Source organism: Heloderma suspectum, chromosome 4 (genome assembly GCF_057233095.1).
Source record: "Heloderma suspectum isolate Gila_16-S chromosome 4, 16-S_ref, whole genome shotgun sequence".
In the NCBI taxonomy this organism is placed as follows: domain Eukaryota; kingdom Metazoa; phylum Chordata; class Lepidosauria; order Squamata; family Helodermatidae; genus Heloderma; species Heloderma suspectum.
This window is the reverse complement of record NC_139461.1, coordinates 228,401,464-228,427,227: the sequence shown is the minus strand read 5'-3', so window position 1 is coordinate 228,427,227 and position 25,764 is coordinate 228,401,464. Positions and strand designations below refer to the sequence as shown.

The 25,764-nt window shown below is 39.3% G+C and overlaps 1 protein-coding gene across 1 annotated transcript in view; it reads left to right on the top strand.

Annotated features, from left to right (window-relative positions):
- ELAVL4 (ELAV like RNA binding protein 4) overlaps positions 1-25,764 on the top strand; it is a 127,619-nt gene that overhangs the window by 95,679 nt on the left and 6,176 nt on the right. Inside the window, exons 3-4 of the mRNA XM_084848267.1 lie at positions 5,295-5,398; positions 25,023-25,176. Coding sequence (XP_084704393.1) covers positions 5,295-5,398; positions 25,023-25,176 — 258 coding nt within the window. The remainder of the gene's footprint in view (positions 1-5,294; positions 5,399-25,022; positions 25,177-25,764) is intronic.

Here is a 25,764-nt window from a genome sequence, read left to right as displayed (position 1 = left end):
AATCAAATTTAGTGAGTAAAGTAACACAGAGAGAAATATTTTAGAGGGAGAAAAAGGAGAAAAGTTGACTTCATTGATGTCATTGCAAGAGGTGTGTTTCCAGTTTCCCAGCTGTAGGTAGAAAATGCTTGTATATAAAAATTAATACTTTGTTCTCAGTTTTTAGGCGGGGGGGGGGGGGCTTCCCGTTCTCTCTACCCAGCAAAGAAATGCAATGGGCTGCCACAGAAAGAGCCGAGTGCTCTGTCCTTCTTCTTGCAGCTTGCTCATTCTCTTGGGTGAAATTCCTAGTCCTTGTGGCAACAAGACAAGTGGTTAAAAACCAGAATGTACCTAGGCTGAAATTACACATTACAGAGAATTCTTACATTTTTTTTTCCCCCTCTGTCCTTTTTTGAACAGCAAAATCAGCCCGAGAGACCTGGAAGGTGTGCAGGGTAGAGGCCTGTTCAATTCTTTACAATTCTGCCACTTATCAGAACTGAGGCCTACTCTTGATAATAAAACCAAGAGGGTTAGTGGTAGAGGCACAGATTGCTCCATCCCTCCACTTCCACCCTGCTGCATTTCTCTGCTGAATGCAGAGGTGAAGGTCCTTCCTGTCCATCCAACATAAAAACCAAGGCATAGATTGTGCCTCTGAGCAGTAAAGTTCAAAGGCACCTTCCCAAACTGCTGGGTTGTTGAGGGGAAAACAACCCAGAGTTTGGGGTTTGTTGTTGGGTTAACAACAATCTCTGGATTGTTTCCCTCTCAGCAACCCAGAGTTTGGGGTTTCCACGTCACACCAAGCAACTGAGGAACAAGGCATTACCAGGGTTCCTGATTGCTTGGAGAGTTGTACTTGTGTTCCAATGAATACGAGAACTCCCTTTCAGACCTTCAACATAGCAAGTCTGAACTGAGGTGGACAGGGCCAGTACGCTTGGAGAAGTAGGGAGTGTTCACCTGACTAGGGCTATTCAAGTTCCAAAATCAAGGGTGCAGACAAATGGTAGAGACTGAAACAAAGAATAGTTTTAAAATTTGTTTAAAACCTTTTTAAGTTCATTTTGGGAAACTTTGGCCCCAAGATGACAGATGATATTTCTCAGAAATATAGTTTAGGGGTATGTTGTTTCCTAGTCCATATTTGAAAAACTAAACAAAATGAGAAAAACAAACATTCTCACTACTCCCAGAGTAACAGCCCGGAAAAGAAACGGGAAAAATTCAGGGCAACCAGGTTTTTCCTTTTATTTTTTTCCAAGGACTGTTTTTGTTCTCCCCCCCCCCCCAAATTGGAAAAATTGAACAGATTTGGATTATGAAATATTTCCTTTTAGAATTTAAGACAAAATGTTTATATATTGTTACCTAGCCTTTACTCCCCCAAGAATGATTTCTAAAAACTGTGTACAAAAAACACTTTTATAGAAAGACTAGATATGTCAAATGTCTGGAAATAAAGAAGCCATGAGGGAAAAATATGTTTTAATCCTCTCTGTAAGATTCGCAGCATAGTTAGTTCTTTCATTCCTTATTAAAATTATTGATCTCAAATATATTTTACTGATAGACATTTATGCTCAGTTTCCCAACAAGTGAGTAGAGTCACCACTGTACATTCTTGACAGTAAATGTGCACTCTTGTCAGCTTGGGTTTTGTTCTGTAGAGTCCTGTGTTTCTAATGCTGTAAGCAGTCATTTAATATAGTTCTAATCTATTCAGATAATAATTAACAAATTTACTAACTGAGTTTATTTTTAAAAGTTTTAAAATATAATGATAATTTTATGAGCAAACTAAGTCATACATAAAATAGCGTTAGGAACAGAAAGGCTGCTTTATGTTCCTAAATCAGTCCTCCCCAACCTGTTGCCTTCTGGACATTTTGGACTACAGTGCCCAGCATTCCTGATGATTAGCCATGCTGCCTGGGGCTGATAGGAGCTGAAGTCCAAAATTTCTGGAGGGCACCAGGTTGGGGAAGGCTGTCTTAAAGCAACAAAATGGCTTTAGATCTGTAAAGAGCGCTAAAAAGTAAGTATTGTTTATTTTTCCATTTCCATGGCCTCAAAATTTCTGGAAATTTTACATCTGTACTCCCAGCTAGGTTACTCGAATTTAGTAATGAGTGCTTTGCTTGTTTCAGACCAGATCATTCTCTTAATATTTCAACTGCAGTCGAATGAGATGATATGCACAAACACATACATATATTTGAGTAATATCTTGCATTCTAGAGTTTTCCTGTCTGTCTCTTTTTCAGAAGCTCTCATAATAAATCCCTAAACTGCTTTTTAAATGTATAATTTTTAAATTACCTGAGAAACCCTCTCTTACCATTTCCATTTTCTATTCCTGGGACTTTACATCAGAGAGCAGGTGTAAAAATTAGTTTGAGATTTGGTGGTCGAAAAGGCTAAATAAAAGACTGAGCTCTTATGCACCATCTGTGTTTGTTAATTTACTACAAGTAAATTAACACACCTGGCCATTTCTGATATATTGGGCAGAAAAGTGATTATACTTCAAAGTTCTGTTCTCCTCTACTTAATGCTGCATAAGTGTATAGAATTGTAAACACGCACGCACATGCACACACACCTATTTCTCCACTCGACCCTCTCTTCAGTGCTATAGATGTTCTAAAAAGGGCAAGTGACAAATTCTTCACTGGATATAATTAAAATATTAGTTAAATGTCTGTCAACATAGCGTAAAGCTCACCTGTCTCCCACTCCATCCCCTGAACTTACAGCAGAAATACTGCTGTTGATGATGAGTCAAGAATTCCCTCCCTCTTCACTTGCTGTGAAGCAGCAGTAGCAGCTGGAATGAATTTTATCGTGCTGCCCGATGCCCTGCATGTAGTGTAGTGCAGCTGAAGTGCCTATTGACAGAACCTTCTAACCATAATTATTTCCATGTGAATTTGTGCTTCAGGTTCTTCACAAGGTGATTGTAGTGATCATTTGATAATGTGAAGTTGTGATGCATTGTGAGTTATTGGGTAGTATCCAGTGCTGTTGCTCTGCTTATGCCATTGATGTTGCACTACTGTAAGCGATGTCTAGTGCAACACCAATAGTGTATGTTGGCACGACAGCATTGCGATAGAGGTTGCTTACTCTAGTGCACCATCAGTGGTGTAAACAGAGTGGCAGCATTGGATACTGCCCTTTGCTGTGTTGCACCTTGGATGAATAGTAGGCCCAGTAAGAGACAGTGATTCATTCCACAATGATGGAGATGCTTAGTATTTATGTAGCTATTTAGAATATGAACTTGAGCACGCTCCGGGAGAGAGCGGAGGACAGGAAGGCCTGGCGTGCTATGGTCCATGGGGTCACAAAGAGTCGGACACAACTTAACAACTGAACAACAACAACAACAACAAAACTAGAGTGTTCAGAGTGGATTACAGATTACCTTGTTCCAATCCTTAAAACACGCCTGTAAGGTAGGTTAGTATTGATATCTTCATACTGCAGGAAGGAGGCTGAGAGGCAGAGTGTATTTGCACACTATAGCCAACCACCTAGTGAATTCACGGCAGAGGTGAGGTTCGAACCAGGCTTCCTTGTTTGTAAGTTCCTTATTTTTAGCCACTACACTGCATTGGCTTTCTTATGATGAATTATGCTGTCAGTTTGAACATTAAAAACTTGCCCTTTCATCTTTTCTGGATGCAATTTCAATTGCCTTGTCCACATCTAGTCCCCAGTGGTGGTCAGGCATTTTGTAAAATCAGAGAGTGTAAGATAGACAGAAAACACCGAGAGTGCTGATGGCATCTCACTCTGAATGTCAGTCTCCCCTTATAGCCTCATAAAGAAATAAGATGGAAATCTAAAAGACCACACTGAACAAAAGAAGATGGTTGCAGTCACCCATCTCTACTCAGTGGGATTGACCTCCCAGACTTAAAGAACTCCATTTATCTCTTGGCCAGCTTCTACTGTTGCATAACCAGTACTTTGTGTTCAATGGTATTAAAAGCTGCTGAACCAAACCAAATGGGCAAAAGTCAAGTATAGAATACAAAGGATTTCTCTGGTGGGGGAACATAGCACATGTGGATGTAAAATGATTGTAGTTTTCCAGTGCTGAACATATTGAGGCACTCAAGGTTACTTGAGTGGTTTTGGCTGGTGCTGGTTACCATTTTAATAGTGTGTGTGTGTGTGTGTGTGTGTGTGTGTTAGAGAGAGGGCAAGGGGTATGTTCTCCTGTTTGTTTGTAGGAGAATGAGATCAGTTTGCCTTGATCAAACTTTCTCAGTACATTACAGGCCCAAGGTGAACCCCTGATTTGTCTGAATCCCATACTTAGCATCCTGTTACCAAACTAAGATGTTTGTACTGGATCAAAATGCCCTGTAAAACATAAAGACAGACACTACCAATAAAACTGAAGCTGCTGAAATTGTTTTGGCTGCTAAAATGGGCTCCTGCCATCCGAATGTAGAAACAGTTTTGCTGTTTTGTTCTTCCCAGCTTCACCCTATGAGCACAGTGCAGAGAGTACAGGCTAATCATCTGTCCTGGCAAGTGATAATCTGCCATTTCTAATCATGTTTGTGCTGTCACTATCAAGGCAGCAGTGCAGAAAGCTAATTTGTTGGCTGTTAGAAGTTAGCTTTTAGTGATCATTCTGATTTTTAGGTATTATATTTTACTGTTTCACTTTTTAATGTGAACCGCTTTCTGCTGAAAGGCGGTATATAAATATTATAATTTGTTTTTTAAAATAATCCAGTTGAGATAAGTACATATGGGTCGTCATAAGGTTTTTATTTTGTGAGAATTTGGTTGGCTATTGCTGAACATTCTTTTGGCTTAAGCATTATATTTATTTCACTTTAAATTGAATTTATGTTGCTTGTACAACCAATTCTTTAATTCTGTTAATTAAAATAACACAAAGCTGTAAAACTTGTGCATGTAATGCTGCTGCTACCTGTCTCTTGTTGTCTGTTCTCTTAATGTGATTCTTGTAGAAAAAAGTTCAGTAAGTGTGACCACTTCAGTACATTTTTAATATACTCATGTTAGTTTTCACAGTTTTAAGAGCACTGTGGAATCTAGAAGAATCAGCACCTGTTAAACACAGAGGTTCCCATGATTAAAAAACCCACCTCTATATCTGAGCAGTCCTAACTGTACAGGTATGCTTTCTGGATTGGGATGAAAACATTAGGTGAAAAAGGTTATCAGAGAAAAGGATTTCAATCCCCCATTTGGAAATCGTACACGTGTGCTGCAAAGAATACTGAGTCCTTTTTTTTTTGTTTCTTATGTTTCAACAGGGCAGAGTTTAGGGTATGGATTTGTTAACTATATTGATCCAAAGGATGCAGAGAAAGCCATTAACACTTTAAATGGACTCAGACTCCAGACCAAAACCATAAAGGTAAGAGAATACAAAGAGTGTTTTGCTAAATTCAGGAGGAAGAGTGTAGTTAAGACAGTGTCTGGCTATCTCATCAATGTTGCATTCTTAACAGACCAAAGGGTGCAGCTAGCTCTTAATTTAGAAGAAAGGAAAGGTATATAGCAGATGCCATTTTTGTTCTTTTCAAACTGCTACTGTTTTTGTTCATTTAAAAAACAACAACAAGCAGAACATCTTTACCAGTGTAATCCTATGCACGTCTACTCAGAAGTAAGTCCTGATGAGTTCAGTGGGACTTCTCCCAGGTAAGTGTGTATAGGATTGCAGCCTTAATGACTATTACAGGATTTCAAGTTACAATGTCAAAAACTCAGCATTGGAGTCATCCATAAATATCATAGCAGCATTTTTTTTTTAAATTAAAGGCTGTTTACAAAATTGTTACTGCATGGGGTTTTGTTGCCTATTTAAAACTACCTTTATCTTGCCATGAGATTAGTAGGCATACAGTAGGCACCCTGGTGTCAAAATACATCTGGAGTTACCCTACAATAACAGGCAATCCAGTGCCAATTCTTGACATTGATCATGTACCAGTTTCTAGTAGCACGTTGATCTTGCCCAAATACTGTTCATTGTGGGATTTGTTTTCCAGAAAGCAAACTTCCTGAAGGAAACCCAAGATTAAGAGAGCTTGATCTTAAAGAGTTTGTCTTCATTCCATTAGCTTTTCCGTACTGTAGTATACAGGAGAAACCATAGTACTGTGCTGTGATGTCCTCCTGATTTCAGAGAGGAACGTTCCATGGAAATTGATTCATAATAAAGCCACATGCTTGTGGTATTGAGTACAGATGTAATAATTATATATATATATATATATATAACTGTTTCTAAATCAGTTTAACAGAATACCAGCTTTGGTATCTTTTACACAGTATGAAATTGTTTACTGCAGGATCTCCTGCAGTTACTACATATTTATTTTACTTCAATTAGTTAATATAGAGAAAGAAAACAAAACATTCTTATCAAATGCTGAGCAGTAAAATGTAATACTGAGTCAGCAGCTTGCTTGTCCAGTTCCACATTAAAGGTAAAAATTGCTGCTTTCACTTTGCATGAAAGCCTACCATCAAGGGGGGGAAAGTTGCCTTAAAAAAAACCAATGTTTAGCATCTGTCTTAATCAGCTACACCTGCTTTAAACTGAGGATCATGGTGATGATTTTAGTGTTGCATTCACTTTGTGCATGATTGTTTTGCCTGAAAGCTTTATCATTCCTTTACCGTTTTTGAGTTGCTTTCTGGTTTTATTACCATAAGGCTTAAATGAGGGAGGCAGGAGGGAACTATTATAGGCAGAATACAAGAACTCCAGAATGTACTGGCTAAGATGTACAATTTTGACACCAATATCCTCTATAAAATGCATGGATATAAATAGGTCTGCTGAGATTGGATTTATATAGTTGGCCCATTTCAGTAAGGAAACGGAAATCATGGAATTTTGAAGTACTTTGGTGTCTAGCACTCTTTAAAATGAAATGTGTCTTTTTGAGGAGGGGAACAGTTATTTATTGTTCTAGGGGCTACTAAAGGCTAACTTCATTTAATAAAAATATTTGGATAGTTTACATATTTGGATAGTTTACATATTTATTTTCTGAGGCTATGAATATTTTCTGTTAAAAGGCAAACTAGTGATTTTGGTCTGGGGTACATAGAGGTTGTTGGCTAAGAAATAATTCAGGAAAAGCCCAGTTGCTCTGTTTAGGTTAGAGGCATGACAGAAATATGAAGGAACAATTAAAAATGTAAAAATCACCATCTTTGTCACTTCCTTAAGACAGGTCTGTTTTGCTGGTTAGTGTGTGAATAAAAGAATAAGTGTTTTACCACTTCAACCCATTTGCTCATATATAACACCTCTGTCTCCTTGTATACTTCTCCCATCGTGATATGATTTGTGTAAACAAACTAGAGGAGATTGCGTTCATTCGTACCTGTTTCTCTAACATATAAGCCTTTTCTTCAAAGCCTTTTCTTCAAATTGATATTTAACTTGGCAACATATCTAACAGGAAAGGAAAGATATATCCTGATGCAGACATTCTAAGTGTGTTCTCATATTTGTAGTCTTCAATGAGTCCAAGGTTCTCATATTAATTTAAGTATCTTACAGTGCAATCCTATACATGTCTACTCAGAAGTAAACTGCATTGAGTTCAGTGGGACTTACTCCCAGGTAAGTGTTTATAGGATTGCAGATCCTTGCAAAATAATAATTATTATTTTGTGAAATAACAGCTGTCTTACTTAGTATACTAACTTAAGTGGCATCACCTTGCAATCTAATAATTTAAAAATAATTCCAGGTGTGACCTGAACTTGTTATTTTTTATGGCCTAGAAATGCCATTGCTATTTTTTGTTATTTCGTTCCCGCGTACTAAGGTGCCCCTCCCGCCAACACACACACACATACTAATTATGAGAAACAGTGAATATATGCAGGGGTAGTGAGATGGGTGTGTGTAATCTTTTGCATTTTTCACATTAAAAAATAAGACGAAATTCTCTGCACATAGAAAAATAACATATTAGGAAGGCTAAACTAGAACCGCTTGAAATGTTAGCATTTTGTTGGCAGGATTTTTTTAAAATTTGGGAAAACGTGATCCCTTAATTGCATTTTCATGTGGCATAATTCCATTTAGACCAATCCTTAAAACTCCATAGATCTCTGAAGTCATGGCATAGATAGAGCTTGCTTAATGCCTTTGATAGTATGCTTGATTAAACTATGGTGAAGTTAATTAACTAAAGTTCCTTTTAAATAAAACAAGGATAGTTAGGGATTTGTGTGTAGAGAGTTAGAGTCTAAATCTAAAATATGTATGTAAATTTTAGTGCTAGATTATGATTTAAAATTTAATTACATTGTTAATCATAGTAGATATTTCAGTGATAACAACTTAATTTATAGGGTTCACATAATTTTGCCAAAATATCCTGAGGTGTGAACAACTATTTATTTTGTTGTTACACCTAAAATTAATAGTGGATGAAGAATTATATCACTTCCTCAAAAAAATTCAGTCTCCTAACATTATGAGCCAATTTTAAGATGGTTACTTCTGTCTGTCCATGAAAGTGATAAACATATGTAATTAGACAAATGTCACTATTTTGATTTTATGACCTTCTACATAGTCCTAATAAGAAACCCTACTTTTAATTTAAGCTTAATTGCAAAGTTGATTGTGTGTGCTGAACATTGGCTAGAAGATGAGACAAATTAAGTGGCATAAAAGAATCAAGGAGCTTTATTTATTTATATTGCACCAATGATGTGCATGATACTTTGTAAAGTATAAGAGGACAGCTTTCTCCCCTAAGGAGCTTATAGTCTGAAGCTTGACACAGGGGAGACTGCAGAGGCAGAAGAGAGAGGGAGACCAAGGTAAATAGGGGAAGAATATGAACGACTGAACAACAACAACAAAAATGTGTTAATTTAATTTGCAGATTCTTAGGCTTAGTTACAGTAGTATATGAGATTAAGGATTGTACCAAAGGCTTCTTATTAAAGGCAGGTTTTGAAAAGAGATCTGAAGGAAATAAGAGAGGTAGCATCATTCAGATGTTCTTGTGAAGCAGCTCTAGGCTTGAGGGTGGGGGTAGCCCTCCAGATGTGCACATCTGGAGAGCCACAGATTCTCCACCCCTGCTTAAGGGGCAGCAAGGGAGGAAGGGCAACAGCATTCAAGGGAGGAGATGCATGCACATCTGAGGTTGGTGGAGCTTGAGGAGCACAGGTCACAGACGGTGTATTGTGATATGAGAGCAAAGATACATCTTTAAATGGAATGACGGAGGAATGTTCACCAGCAGTCATGTGGGAAAATGCAGTGGAAAGTACACTGCTCTGAAAAAGATTTTGAAAGCAGAAGTGATTGCATACTGTGGATCCCAAGCCATTTGCAGGTTAAAACAGTGGGGGGAATATGTCAGTTTTCTCCTTTAAAAAAAAGCCTCTTTTTCAACCACATGCTACTGTAAAGCTCTCTTGGGGTATTATTTTGTTGCTAGCTGCTTGGATATTTGCAGCATAGTTATCTCAGGATGTGGAAGAAGAAAATAACATTGTTGTAGATATACGGTATAATTCATATCCCATTGAGGTCATGGCAAGGTCTACTTGATTATAATGGCTGTGTATTGCAAGTATAAGACTTCATAACAACCAGTGGCAACCATTATTTTGGTTATGTTGGCTTTTTTCCTGAGATTTCTATTCCCCTGATATTGACAGAATAAATTATTCTGTAAGTCTTGCTTGTCAGGAAAATATTCTCCCATAGCAGATTTTACTACCAGTAATAACCACTATGATGTTTGGTTATATAAAAATTCTTGACATCTTTAGCATTAGTTAATGTTGATGGTATGCCAACAGTATTGCTGCTTTTTAAAGAATGGCTGCATGTTTGTGAGCTAAGCAAGTAATTTTGTTCCTTCCACTTGAACAAAGAGCAAAGTAATTGCATGAAGGCAAGTAGTTAAATTCTGTCACATAAATGGCTGTCGTTAAAAGAAAATACATCACTAGCATCTGGTGCAATTTCATTTTTAAACTCTTTCTCCTGTGTCATTTTTGACATAATGTCAGAGACCACTGAAGATGGTCAGTGCATTTCTCTGTAGCTCCAGTTTTGCAATGCCAAGCATTTAAGAAAAAGATGCTAGCAAATGATCACTATTCTAATAGGATAGCAATTGCCAGATAAGAGAATACTCTGTCTGTGTCAACACACATTTCAAATATCCTTACTAAAGAAATTATTTTTACTTTTCTCATGCCCCATATCATATCTCAAATTCTGACATGGCATAGGTCACCCCCTATGATACCCATCCAGTTTCAAGTATCTTTGGGCAACATCAGGGGACCTTTTCTTTGGAGAAATAACAAGTGGGAATGTTGAAAGCCTTTGTTTGAACACAGCCAGAATATTTGAACAGTAGAAAAACAATGGTTTACGGAGTTCAGTCTAGAGAACAAAGGCATGAATTAGAAAGTTTCTTAAACACGCAGATTTTTGTTAGTATGGGAGTACTTCCTTTTCCCTTCTCAGAAAACATAAATCAGCATAAAAGTACACTGAGGGCTGGTTTACACAATCCTGTTTGGCCCTGAGTATGCGTTAAATTTCAGCTTTTGAGGGCTGAGTCCACAATATGAGGCAAAGTGGTCACCTGTCTTTTTTACTGCATGCCTAACTGTCCATTATGCATATTACAAGCTGCTTGCAAAATCAAGTAGTGCTGCTTAGTCACCATGCATTGAAAATTGACTCTGTGCCCTGATATTGCTGTTCACCATATACTCAGAGATGTATGTAACTATCAAATTTTTATCCCACCCTTTCCCTGAGGAATTCGGGACACCATACATGGGGTTTCCCCATTTTATCTTTACAGCATTATTGTGTGGTAGGTTAAGCTGAGAGAGTGATTGACCCCAGACCATCCAGTGAGGTTCATGGCCAAGCAGAATGTTTCTGGTACAACTTCTATCTACTGCACCACACTGGCTCATTGTGAGGGTAACGTGAACCAGCTCAACAGAGTGATCTCTTATCTATAAAGAATTGTGGTGTCTGAATTTGGATAATTATGATGATACAAGGGTATTGTTATGCAAATCCTTCCAAATGGCTTAAAAGTAACATCAGCATAAAAAATTAAAAACCACAATAAACAATATCAGCATCTGTCTTCAGGATCTTTCTCACAGGTCAGCTGATGCTGGACGGTATGAGAGTGGAGGGGTGGGGGTCCAGCTGGAGTAGGTTCTGAGGTCTTCATTGCCTGCCTTCCTCTCTCTCCTGGAATCCTTCCCACAAGGTAGTTGGTGGTAGACAGCCCTATGAAGAAAGATGCTCCTACTCTAGATAATGAAGGTTTAAGATGGTAAGTTCTTCAGCAGCATACCAGGACAGCAGTATCTCAACAATGAAATATAATTTACCTGGGCTTCATACTTCATGTGCAATGTTTGTTTTCTTGCCTGAGAACAACATGGCCTACACCTGCAACAAGTGCAAGTTGATCACGCTGCTGGAGGAAAAAGTAAGTGGACTGGAGCGGCGACTGTCAACCCTCCGGGGAATAAGAGAACACGAAGAGTTCTTGGACAGAATGGGGGAACTACAGCAGCAAAGGGCAGACCAGAAGCTTGAAGAGCAACAGCAAGATGAGGCAGAAGTGGGAAATGCTGAGGAGAAGAAAAATGGAGTAGAGGATACTCCTTGGAAAACGGTGACAGTTAGGAGAAGAAGAACTAGACGCCACTCTGCACCAGTGGAAGCGGTGGAGCTGTGGAACCGATTCCAGGTTCTTGCAGATGAGACTGGAGGACAGCCTGCAGAGGAAGAATCACAGGGGAACCTGCATGAGAGTGAGCAAGAAGCTGAAGGTCAGTCAAACAGAGGCGATGAAACCCAGGCCTACAAGAAGAAGAAGAGAAGAGTGGTAGTAGTGGGAGACTCCTTGCTGCGTGGGATCGAGACCCAAGTATGTCGCGAAGACCCGTGGACTCGCCAGGTATGTTGTCTCCCGGGAGGACAGATTAGAGACGTGACTGAAAGGTTGCCTGCACTCATAAAGCCCACTGACAGGTATCCCTTTCTTCTCATCCATGTGGGAACAAATGATACCGCCAAGCGGAGCTACGAAGAGATCACGTCAGACTTTGAAGCTTTGGGAAGGAAACTCAAGAACTTTGGGGCCCAGATAGTTTTCTCATCCATCCTTCCAGTAGTTAGAAGAGGGATAGAAAGGGAACGAAAAATACTCCGGGTGAATGACTGGCTACGAAGGTGGTGCCGACGAGAGAGATTTGGATTCTGGGACCACGGGCTATACTTCCTGGAAGATGGGCTGTTGGCTAGGGATGGGTTGCACCTCACAAAGGCTGGGAAGAATGTGTTTGGACACAGCATGAAGAACTTCATCAGGAGGGCTTTAAACTGAATCCTACGGGGAAGGGAGATGTAATGTTGGGGGTAACAATGGACGTAGGCGCATGCACTGCAATGGAGAGAACAGCGCTGATAGCGCCCAATAATAGTCTTCAGACACATGTAGGAAGAAAGCCAGACTATGAAGCACATGGTCTTCGATGTCTATATACTAATGCCCAGAGTATGGGAAACAAACAGAATGAACTTGAACTCTTAATACAGGAGGGAAATTATGACTTGATAGGTATAACTGAGACTTGGTGGGATGACTCTCATGACTGGAATACAGCAGTTGAAGGATATAACTTGTTCAAAAAGAACAGGAGGAACAGAAAGGGAGGCGGGGTTGCACTGTATGTGAAAAATACATATCTCTGCACAGAAATACAGGAGGAGGAGCTTGGTAGCCCCATCGAGAGCATCTGGGTTGAAATAAATGGAGCAAAGAATAAAAGGAACCTGGTGGTCGGAGTCTACTACCGGCCACCCAATCAAGGAGAAGCCAAGGATGAAACTTTTGAAAAGCAAATAGCCAATGTTTTAAGGAAGCATGATGTAGTAGTAATGGGGGACTTCAATTTCCCCGATATTTGTTGGGAGACAAATTCTGCAAAACATGGCCCCTCCAGGAAATTCCTGACTTGTGTGGCGGATAACTTCCTCCTACAGAAAGTAGAGGAAGGAACTAGAGGATCGGCTATCCTTGACTTGATCCTAACCAACAGAGATGACTTAGTGGATAAAGTAGCAGTTACAGGAACTCTGGGGGAAAGCGACCATGTTGTACTTGAGTTCTTGGTTCTAAGGGAAGCAAAAGCCGAGTGTACTCAAACGCGTACCCTGGATTTTAGGAAAGCTGATTTTAATAAACTCAGAACAATGATCAGTAAGGTCCCATGGCAAACAATGCTAGCGAGAAAAGGAGTCCAAGATGGGTGGGAACTTTTAAAAAAGGAAATTCTCAAGGCACAATCACAAACAATTCCAACAAGAAGAAAAGGTGGAAGACAACAGAAGAAGCCAATGTGGCTTCACAAAAAGCTTAGGGATGACCTGAAAACAAAAAAGGACACATATAAGAAGTGGAAAGAAGGCCAAGTAACAAAGGAAGAGTACAGGCAGGTAGCACAGAATTGCAGGGATGGCGTCAGGAAGGCTAAAGCGGAGAACGAGGTGAGGTTAGCGAGGGATGCTAAAAACAACAAAAAGGCTTTCTTCAGCTACGTGCATAGTAAAAGGCAGAGGAAAGAAATGGTTGTTCAGCTATTAAATAAGGATGGCAAAATGATAACAGATGACAAAGAAAAGGCAGAGGTGCTCCATTCCTACTTTGGCTCAGTCTTCTCCCAAAAGAGGGTCTATGACCCCCCTGGCAAAGGCGAAGTACAGGCTGAAGGGGCAGGATTGCAGCTTGAGATCGACAGGCATATGGTCAAGGAACACCTCATTACTTTGAATGAGTTCAAATCTCCAGGGCCAGATGAACTGCATCCTAGAGTAATAAAGGAACTGGCAGAAGAACTCTCAGAACCGCTGTCTATTCTCTTTGAGAAATCATGGAGGACCGGGGAAGTGCCAGATGACTGGAGGAGGGCTAACGTTGTCCCTATCTTCAAAAAGGGTAAAAAGGAGGAACCTGGGAACTACAGACCAGTCAGTCTGACATCAATCCCTGGGAAAATTCTGGAGCAGATCATAAAGCAATCCATCTGGAAGCACCTTGACAACAATGCCGTGATTACTCGAAGCCAACATGGATTTGTCAAAAACAAGTCCTGCCAGACAAATCTGATCTCATTTTTTGATCAAGTCACCTCCCTTGTAGACCGTGGGAATGCTGTAGACATCATATACCTCGACCTCAGCAAAGCTTTCGACAAAGTGCCCCATGATATCCTGATGAGCAAACTTGCTCGAAGTGGGCTAGATGAAACAACGATCATGTGGATCCACAGTTGGCTACAGAATCGGACTCAAAGAGTGCTTATCAATGGGACCTTCTCAAGCTGGGGAGAGGTAACGAGCGGGGTACCGCAGGGCTCAGTCCTGGGCCCAGTGCTCTTCAACATTTTTATTAATGACTTGGAGGAGGAGGTGCAGGGAATGCTGATCAAATTTGCAGATGACACAAAATTGGGAGGGATAGCTAATACTTTGGAAGACAGAAACAAAATTCAAAGTGATCTGGATAGACTGGAGTGCTGGGCAGAAAACAACAGAATGGCATTTAATAGGGACAAATGCCAAGTTCTGCACCTAGGAAAAAGAAACCAAATGCACAGTTACAAGATGGGGGATACGTGGCTCAACCACACTATGAGCGAGAAGGATCTTGGAATTGTCGTCGATCACAAGCTGAATATGAGCCAACAATGTGATGTGGCTGCAAAAAAGGCAAATGCTATTTTGGGCTGCATTAATAGAAGCATCGCTTCCAAATCCCGGGAAGTACTAGTTCCCCTCTACTCAGCACTGGTTAGGCCTCATCTGGAGTACTGTGTCCAGTTCTGGGCACCACACTTTAAGAAGGATGCAGACAAGCTGGAGAGGGTTCAAAGGAGGGCAACAAAGATGATCAGGGGACTGGAAACAAAGCCCTATGAAGAGAGACTGAAAGAACTGGGCATGTTTAGCCTTGAGAAGAGAAGACTGAGGGGAGATATGATAGCACTCTTCAAGTACTTGAAAGGTTGTCACAGAGAAGAAGGCCAGGATCTCTTCTTGATCATCCCAGAGTGCAGGACACGGAATAATGGGCTCAAGTTACAGGAAGCCAGATTCCGGCTGAACATCAGGAAAAACTTCCTGAGTGTCAGAGCAATACGGCAATGGAACCAATTACCTGGGGAGGTGGTGGGCTCTCCCACACTGGAGGCCTTTAAGACGAGGCTGGACAGCCATTTGTCAGGGATGCTCTGACTTGGATTCCTGCATTGAGCAGGGGGTTGGACTCGATGGCCTTGTAGGCCCCTTCCAACCCTACTATTCTATGATTCTATGATTCTATGACTTCCTAGATTCATAGGGCTCCAGGCACCACAGACAGAGAATACAACTCACAAATGCATAAAAATGAGTGTATAAATATTATAAACCTTGATTTGGCTTCTAAACTATAGTGCGTGCAAACCATGGAATGAACTTCAAATGAACAGGCAACACCTAGCTTAGAGCCGTCTGATCGCTTTTAATTTTTCCATCTGCTCAGCACCTGCATTAATATAGTGCAGGAGCCTCTGGGGGCAAGATAGTATCATTTTCAACTCAGATATTGTGCCAAACCATGGTTTCTGATTCTGGTTTTCTAGCTGATCCCAAGCCATGGATTGTCGATTCTGACATCACATTAAACTATTCTTCAGCTTCCTTAACAGTGGTTTGTTGTGATGTCTGAACTGTGTCAAAGTAAAAATAAATAAATAAGAACTACAGCAGGTGAGTGATGCCAAATGTTGCAGTTGAAGATGAATAATCTGCCTCCCATACACATCAGTATGATTTGGAGAATGGGAAATCGCTTCCTATGCTTGGTATGTTTGTCACATAGACCATAAGCATGGAAGATATTGACTTAACCTCTGATCATAGCTGGAGTATTCTGTAATTATAATATGCTATGTGTTCCTTGATTCAACCAAACAATTGATGCTGAATCGGAATAACAGAAATTAATTTGAAAATTCCAGTATGAGGCAAACCATCGTAGATCAGGGATCCCAACCTTTTAGAGTTAGATACATATTTTGATCCATTTAGCCCATTTTTTCTTTATAAAATAGCATAGTACATGGATTATATTATTTCTTACTTACACTTTTTAATACATTTTGTTACTGAGTTTCAAGTTTGTCAGTACAATCCTGTGCATGTCCACTCAGAAGAAAGTCCCACTGAGTTTAATGGGGCTTACTCCCAGGTAAATCGGTGTAGGATTGCAGCCTTTGTTAAGTATGAAAGAGGCAATTTTCAAGACTGATACTGTGAAGTTATTCTTTTAAGAAATCTTTGTCCAGATATCTCTGAGATCTTTCTGACTTCATGTTTTTGTTCCATTGGAAGGAAATTCTTTTAACCTTTTAGATGTTATTAATCTCATTTCAATAAATTATTTATCACCCTTTTAATGAGATTTCTTTTAGGTTTTGCTGTGTTCAAGGTTCACTTGGAGAGTCTTTCTCTCTGAATTTTATGCATTTGGTGTAACAGAGATTTCTTACTTTTTAAATAAAGTTTTTTCCAAGGAGCGTTATTCATTCCACAAAGCTGAGAAATTATTTCCTCTTAGCAGCGCACTTGATGTTTCCCAGAATGCTGGTTGGTCATTATCTCTGGATATCTGCCTTGGAAGTGCCAAGATAAGACCCTCTTGCCTTTTTTAAAAAAAATTAAATATTCATCATTATTCCTACCCAGACCTAGTGCAAAGAAAAAGTGCTTAGATCCTGCGACATTTACCTTCTTCCATTTTGATGAGTTAATGATTTTTCCAGGAACATGTTGTGCAAGAAACAATATTGGCACATCTGGTAGCATATTCTGTCGATGCTTCATCCAATTGGGATTTAGGGCTCCTTTAATCCCAAAGTGTTGCATAACATAAGTGGAAGCAAGGGACTACAGATATCTTCACAGTTGTTCCTGTTGCAAAGCCCTTCATGAGTTGCAACCGTTCCTTTGTTAAGCTGCCTTTCTTCCTAACTTATTGCTCCTTCTGTTCCTCTCTCCACACTTGCATCTTACATGCAGCACTTGACATGCAGGCTCCCTGGGAAGCAGCTGGGTCACCTCTGTGTACTGTAAAAATGCCTATTATGTTACTGGCACAATAAATATTTTATAATAATTGACATTATTAAACATTACATTTTCTTTGTCTTTTTCACCTATGCAATAAATCTATCCTTATGTAATCAAATGGCCCAACTCTAGCTCCAGATTCCAGATCCAGCAATGGACAGTATTTCATTCAGCAGATAAAACGTAAGAGTGACAATGAAGTGATCTATTTCTTTTCTTGTACAGCATACTTCCAGGTTTAGGGATAATCTGAAGCATTGTCTGTATCCCCTGGAACATCTTAATAACTATTGAAGTTCCCATTTTAACTAAATTGCATAATCTTCCTGCTTTAAAAGGTTCCTACTGTGGAGCTTGTACATTATGAAAGGTGAATATAAAATATTGTGTAAAGCTCTATCTATACAAGGATTCCAATTTTCCTCACTGCTGTCTGTGTGGATGTAAAAGCAAGTCATTTACTAAGCTCTGCCATATTTGGTTCCTATGGTCTTTCAGAACACAGAGTTAACAGATACAGAAGAATTCTACTAAAGCCAAAATGTTTAATATATAATCCACTCTCTCCCCAAGAATTCCAATCCAACTCTACTTTGTGGAGCAGACAGTCAGTGGCTGTAATTGCAGGAAGGAAGGGGGGTTCTGTTCCTTCATTTCAAAAGAAGGTAGGCCTTTCCAACTGCAGTGTCCAGTTCCCAACCCCCGTTTCTGTCCCACAACTTCAGCTTCACCATCTCTTGAACTTCTGCCATTGTAGTTTCCATCATCTATCCTGGTGTGTGTTTTCTGATAGTACATTCTATTGAACTTTGGCATATGCTTCTTATATAAAATGGAGACAGCATTGGTTACTCCTTCTCTTCAGTTTGGTAGAGTAGTCTAGCATAAGTTTAGGATAGTCCAATCATTTGTCATTGAAGAAAGGAATAAGGACAGCATGTGCAGTGATGTACAAGGAGCAGACCAAAAACTAGAATAATCTATGGTTTTCCAGAAGAGCAAGATCCATCCAGATCTAGACTCCACAGGATTTAGACTTCTTGTGAATGCTATTCTGATGGCTCAGGGGTTTCTCCCTTGTTTCTGTAACATCAGGGACTGTGGTAACTAGGGAAAGGGTGTTGTGTGGGTTTGTAAACCTCCAGTTTCTTCTTGGAAGACTCAGTGGATGGACCGTCCTTGTGCTCAGTGTCTAATTTAGTATTAGAAAGGATTTTCCTCTCAGGTCTAATTAGACATAGATTTTAGCCCTATTTGGGCATTCAAGCCTTACATGTTCCCCATTGCATATGGGGGGGCAGTGCTCAGATGAACTAGCCCCACCACCTCTGTTGTGTTCCTGGCTCCTTGCATTGGGGCTGAACTTCTGGAGCAGGGAGCCTGTTCTCCCTACTTCATAAGTTCAGCCCCAACATGTGGAGGCTTCCAGAGCTGGGCTTTCAAGAAGGACAGATGGGACAGGGACAGCAAATGCATCCCCAAACTCCCCCTCACATGATGGGGAACATGTGAACATTCACAAAAAGAAATTCTGTTTTGGCTCTTCTCCTGTAGTCTGTGGCTTTGTCTTACATAGATGTTTAGAACTATTTACACTATGGACACCTTGTATACTTCGTGTTCTTGCTTAGTTGACTGTGGATTAGGTTATCTCACCCTTGCCTTTTGGCAGACAGTTTGAATAGATGGCCTTTGGGCGTTCCAGACTCATGAGTCTATTTTCCCTCTCATTGAGAGCATATCCACCTATCTATATATCCCAATTTCTAGCAGGTATTTTAGATATTTGCCTGTCCCATGTATGGAACAGAACATAATTTGTAACAAGAAAATCCAGAAATGTCAGAAAATCAAATGACTGTCAGAAGTAATGGTATCTTCTGAAATGATTACTGAAAATGTGAAAAATATCAAATGACATTTCTAGTGAATGGAATTTTAATGATAAATCTAAATACTGCAGTACAGCTGAACCACAAAAACTCACAGATTCAGTGAAGATTAAACAATGACAAAAGATGGGTGCTTCCAGACAAGGCTTTTATTGTGCATTTGCCCTGCCTGATGTGCAGAATTTTACAGGGGATCCAGCCATCTTCCATTTATAATCCTCCCATGTTTTGCCACCACTTCTTCTGTCCTTCTTTCTTACCACATAAAATCTGTTAAGGAGAAAAAGACAGAATAGCCACAGTGTCTTTAATTGACAGCACTAAGAGCCATCTGTCTGGAAACACCTGAAAAGATGAAAGGGATACCACATTTAGTTCAGGACACTGTCATTTTGCCATACCTACTACCATTCCATTCAACTACTATTCTCAGTCAGCTGTTAGTTCTGTTTCGGGATTTGTCATTCTTTTACTTTGGACTGCTTCTAGATGAAGATTTATTGTGAAATCACTGTGGCTCGTTCATTCACATTTTATAGGAGGTTCACATGGCATCAGCTATCTGTAATCCTCCTGTGTTTTCACAGTGCTGATTCAGTCTTTTTTCTTACTGGAGAAAGCCCAACTTTTTTGAGAAGGATGGAAAAGTAATGCAATCTCTATGGGTGTAAATGCCCAATCTCTTCCATCTTTACTAAGAGGTGTGGTTTTGACATGGGTGACATATGCAGGTGAACCTATCATACCCTGGCACATATTCAGTATAACCTTTGTGATGGGTGCCATTTTTATCACCTTTTTAAAAATTGATCTTTTAAGTAGTGCTAAAGTGTGTGTGTATCTTATATAAATAGCAATATATTACTTAAATGAAAGCATGCTATGGCACCATATCTCTATAATGCAATACATATATTGAAAAATGATGGGGGGAAAGCCCTTTCCAGTCACTGATAGTTTAGCAAGGAGTTTAATGGAGGTGCCCAGAAAGGACTTTTTTTTTAATGATATTTTAATTTGCATTATAGGGGTAGAGGACTATACCCCTATAATGCTAATTTAAAAAATCAATTTAAAAAAGACCTTTCCAATCACTTTGCTAAAATCACTGTGACTGGAAAGGATTTTTATATTGCATTAGCATTCATTTAATTTTCTCTGTACATAATTTAACAGAAAAGTGTTATAGTGCTATTTGAAAGATATTAAATACATAAAGAAATGGGTGAGAAAAGCTGTGACCATTGCAATGGGTATAGTTAATGTGTGCTGAGTTCTCATAGGTTCAGCTGCCCAATAAGTCAGTTCCCATGTCAAAAATATACCCCTGAAAAAAGACAGAAGATATGCACTAAGGGCACTGGAGTGGATGGGACATAGTGAGGTATATAAACAGAAAATGCCCGGTTTCCCCTGATAGTGTGAAAAGTCAACTGCAGCAGTTCTTGTAGCTTACAGCAGAAGGGCAATGATTTATTAGCAATAAGAGCCATCTGTCTGAAAGCACTCCTAGACTCTCAGCTTCATTCCAATTGTGATTTATGTGCCATTCAGGTTTTTTTCCTTTGTCTCTTTTTCATACTTTGTCATGTGGGATTGTAATACTTCCTTGTGTAACTTTTTATTTTCAGTCACCCCCTGAGTCCTTGATGCCTTTCTGTAATGCAGCCTTGGACCCTTCCCACTGAAGCTCTTTTTATCTGCTTTGCTTCTTACTTGAATACTTAACTCCCTCCTTTAATATGAACTACAACTGCCCACTTAACTCCACCCTTACATTTGTATGCATTTTTATAGGAGGCCACTTCCACAGCATAAAGCTCAAAAATGTCTTTTTTTGTTGTTGTTGTTGTTGTCCATGCATTTAAATTATCATTGAGCTGAATCACAGAGACCTCCATACTTGTGAAATCATAAATCTGGATTTTAGACCATAGATCTATGATGAGGAGAAAATATACAATTAATTCCCGTCTACAATTCTAGTCTTGAAGTATTTTTTCCTTTGCTGATATAATCAAATCATTACTAGACAAGAGAGTCTGGAAGGGCCCAAATCAAAATCTTAGGTATTATGCAAGAGATCTGTGTTTCTTGTTAATAGTAAGACTGTGCCAGGAGCCAAGACCATTATAGTGTGGAGAGTGAGACTTTACCAGAAAGCAACGGTCGACCTTGAAAAAATATCCATGTAGTTGAGTGAGTGCCGGAGGAATTTCCTGCATTTGAGATTTAGGCTGCAATCCTATTCATACTTACATAGGAATAAGCCTCATTGAACTCACTGGGGCTTACTTCTGAGTAAACATGGATAGGATTGTGCTGTTAGACTGTATATCCTTAAGTGGATATCCTATGAGAATCCTTGACAGTTTTCCTAAGGAAGAGCAAATCACATTTCCAAATAGAGATTCACCTTCTATCTGTGTTTTACAACTATAAGAAGCATGGAAAGTTACATTACTATTTTCTTACCAGTCTGGAATGTTTGGAATCTTAAACAGGAATGTCTTGCAAGAAGACTTGTGATTCGATTTTACAACAGTAGCATAAGACTATTAAAAGCAAACTGAAAAAAAATCTTAATGGAAGAAAAATGTGGGTTTAAAAAATGTATGTAGGGAAGTGTTGTATGGCTTTCAGGAACAAAATGGAAGCTTGTTCTGTCATGTCTACATGATAACATGAAATCTAGCAAATAGCATGGTGAGGTGGACATGTTAATGTGTGCAAGTTGGCTAAAGCATAGCAAAACATAGTGAACCCTTAATGGCAGAATACCTTAAAATCAAGATGTTTCACTCAAACAAGTAGATATAGAATGGGCTGAGCTAGAGGCATGGCATGGCTGAAGCTTAATGAAAGAGGATAAATTACAATCATCTTATTTTCTTGCATTCATCTACTTAAGCAGAAATTATTGCCTTCAGATATTGAGACTAGTTGAGAGTAGGGATGTCTATCACTGGGAAATCCCATTCTCTTTTGACTCGACTTCCACATGTGTAGAACTCGATTTGCATTTGCAAACCAAACAGCATGCTTTTCCCCAAACTCCGGGAACTGTTTTCTGCATTTTTTGCTCAAGTTCTGCAATTTGCGCAATTTTGGCTGTAATTTGTGCAAATTGCAGAATCTGTAGGGGGGGGAATGTGCAAAATGCTCAGAAAATCCATGAAGTGGCCCTACTCTCTGCTGAGTTGGGTGCTGTACTGGGAACAGAAATAAGTCAGGAGGGCCAAATCTAGGAAAACTCATCAAACTCCACCCCCCCAAATGGACTTCTCTGACATTCCTAGCTGAGAGTGCATTATAGCAGCCTTCCCCAAATTGGTGACCTCCAGATGTATTAGACTACAACTCCCAGTATGCCCCAGTCAGCATGGCTGGCTGGGGAGTTTTGGGAGTTGTATTTCAACACATCTGGAGGACACCAGCTTGGAGAAGGCTGCTTTATAATATTCTATTCCAGAATCCACTGACCTTTGAGTAAAAAAAGAACCTAGATCTGATGTATTTTTGCAAAGGAAATGTGTGTATGTACTTTCCAGTCTTTTGCCCGTCTACGCTTAACTGGGAGCAAACCTCACTGAACACTGACACATGTCAATGTAATGATGTACATAGAATTCCCTGTTTGGACAAATGTGTGATGATCCAAACATTTTTGTATGATCCTATATACATATGCATATAGTCACAAATATATAGCATAAGTGGAATTGCAGTTTTTTAGCAAGTAGTGAATATTATTTAAGCTTTTGAAATTCAGAAAGTTACCTCTGTTAGTGTGTTGTAGCAAAAAAAGAGTAAGGTCTTTTGACACCTTAGACAAAATTGTGGCATAAGCTTTCCATTTTGTCAGATGCATGACCTGGTATTCTAAGGTTCAAACTTCATGTTACATTAAGGACATAAAGTTAAGTTCTGTGTCTTTTTTGTTTTACTTTAAGCACAGGGTTCTGATATGGATTGGGGCCACCACACATGGAGGGAAGGAACATTTCCCTTCACAGCCTACCCCCCCAAAAAAACCTCTCCCCTGCTCCAGCAGTTAAAGAAAGAGAAGTAATACCATGCTTGCATGAGAAGAGGAATATACCATGCTATCTCTTATATCTTCCTAAAGCCATTCATGGGGAGGCCTTAGGCAGCTCTTACTGAAATTTCTTATTTCCAAACCACATTTGGGATGAGGGGCCAGTAGGGATGCGGTTTTCCCCACAAATCCAGTATGGACCAGGAACATTCAGTCTACCCAAGACTTGCCTAATGGAGAATGAAGACACTACCTGCTTCAGTGTCTTACTGCTTTGTACAGTTTTGTGCTCCCATTCCATATGCCCTTTATAGGAAACAAAGCATCCTAAAGTTTGAACACCACTTCTCCGTTCCCTTTTCATTGTGATTTTTAATGTTTGTATATATTGCACTGTGATAATTTAGAAAAGAAAGTATACCTAACTCCTGAATATTAAATGGTGGTTTCAAATTCTTGGTAATGTAAATCTGTAAAGTGTTTATCTTTTTAAAATAACGGCTGTAGAGGCAAATATTAGTCATTCTCTATCACTTTCTGTGTTGACTCAATATCTATTTTTAGGAGTGGAGAAAATATATACATCTATCAACTGTGTTCTGTAGAAAAGGGTGTTGCTTGTCATGTTCGTGACTGAAACCCCTCTACACATACTGCTGCATAAGTAATTTTTGGATAAGCTTGGTTTGAAATACTTTTTATTAGATAAAATTGGAAATCTTCTGAAAATTGTTACTTTTGTATATCGCATATTACAGTGCGCATATGTTAAAGCCAGCATTGAGTGACCAGACTTCTGCTCATGCAGTAGAACTTCCTTTTGTTGTCCTTGCCCCTGCAGTCATCCTGTCCCACCACCACTACTCCAAGCATGACTGAAATCTGCTCTGGAGGGTTGGGGAAACTTCTGAAGCAGATTTATGGAGAGGGAAAATCTGTTCTGTCAGCGATTTCCATTCTGCTTGCAGATGGTCAGCACTGGATCCAACCCATAATGTTTTATATTCTGTCTGGAATTGTTAGCAAGGAATAATTTTTGGAAGGGAATAATTTTTGGTGAGATAGAGTGATAGATTTTGAAGTTAATTCATTGAGATTTAAATGCAAAAATAGTATGTACAAATTACACACGTACAAATGTCTATGTACAAATTACATAATGTATTTATTAAAATTATTAAATGTCCAATTATTAAAATGAAAGTTAATTATTTCAAAACAATGTACTTCACTAAAATGTTATTAGAGCAGCTGTATAATACTTTGAAATGTATTAGTAGGCATCAGCTGGATTTTAAAGTTTTTCTGATTTGTGTAAGGAATAGTTTAAACTGAGTTGCAAATAAAATGATGGTGTGAAGGGTGCAGTTTACTGAGCAGATGTTTCACTAGTTATTCTATAATATAATCAAGGCAGAGTTAGCCAGTTTATAATGAATATATAAAGAGAAAACATCTTTCTGGAAAGAATCTGATCAGTTTCCAGCCATTAACATAGAATAGCCCTGAACCTGCACATGCTAGGTTTATTCAGATTGTGCTGGATACAGTAAATCATTTTATATACCGACAACCCATGGGGGTACATTTACAAAGCTGAAGTGTGGGAGGCTGCACATTAATTTGCCCATCTTCAATCACTGTTTATATTCCTGTGTATAGATTCCCTTATCCTTACATCTGTCTTTAAATTATTTCCAACTTTTCTTTTGTTCTCAGTATTTTTCTTTTTTACTTCTCAGTTGCTGTAGTAAGAGTAGGGAGAATCAAGCGAGCAGGTTGCTTTAAACAAGCTGTCAGAATTCAAAAGGTTGAAACAGACTGTTAACTATGCCTTTCCCTAAAACATAATATGCTATTTAATCATATATTGTTTAACTCCTAGGTTTCCTATGCCCGTCCAAGTTCAGCATCAATCAGAGATGCTAATCTGTATGTCAGCGGCCTTCCAAAAACGATGACCCAGAAAGAGCTAGAGCAGCTTTTCTCACAATATGGGCGCATCATCACCTCACGAATTCTGGTTGATCAAGTCACAGGTTGAAAAAGATTTTCTTAGTTTACATGTTTCTAAACTTGAATTTGTTTCTTGGGTACTTCCATTTGTTTTTTGAAGTGAACTAGTACACCGATGGTGAACCAACTTAAAAATGAAGTGCTTTCTAGGTTTAAAAATATTTAAAGGCAACCACATATTACAATTTACTGATAGAGAAGTAAATGAACTGTGCATCCCACATGAACTGTGCATCCCAAATGACTAATCAGTGATTTAAGAAGGCCTTGTGAATGTGTCACCAGTTTGTTGTCACAAGTTGGCATGACGTTTTGGACTTCAAGTCATCATGTGGGCTTTCCCATGGAGTTATCCCATGAAGCTGATTGATGGGATCAATCATAGAATAGAATCATAGAATAGTAGGGTTGGAAGAGGCCTATAAGACCATCGAGTCCAACCCCCTGCTCAATGCAGGAAGCTAAGTCAGAGCATCCCTGACAGATGGCTGTCCAGCCTCATCTTGAATGCCTCCAGTGTGGGAGAGCCCACCATCTCCCTAGGTAACTGGTTCCATTGTCATATTGCTCTAACAGTCAGGAAGTTTTCCTGCTGTTCACCTAGAATCTGG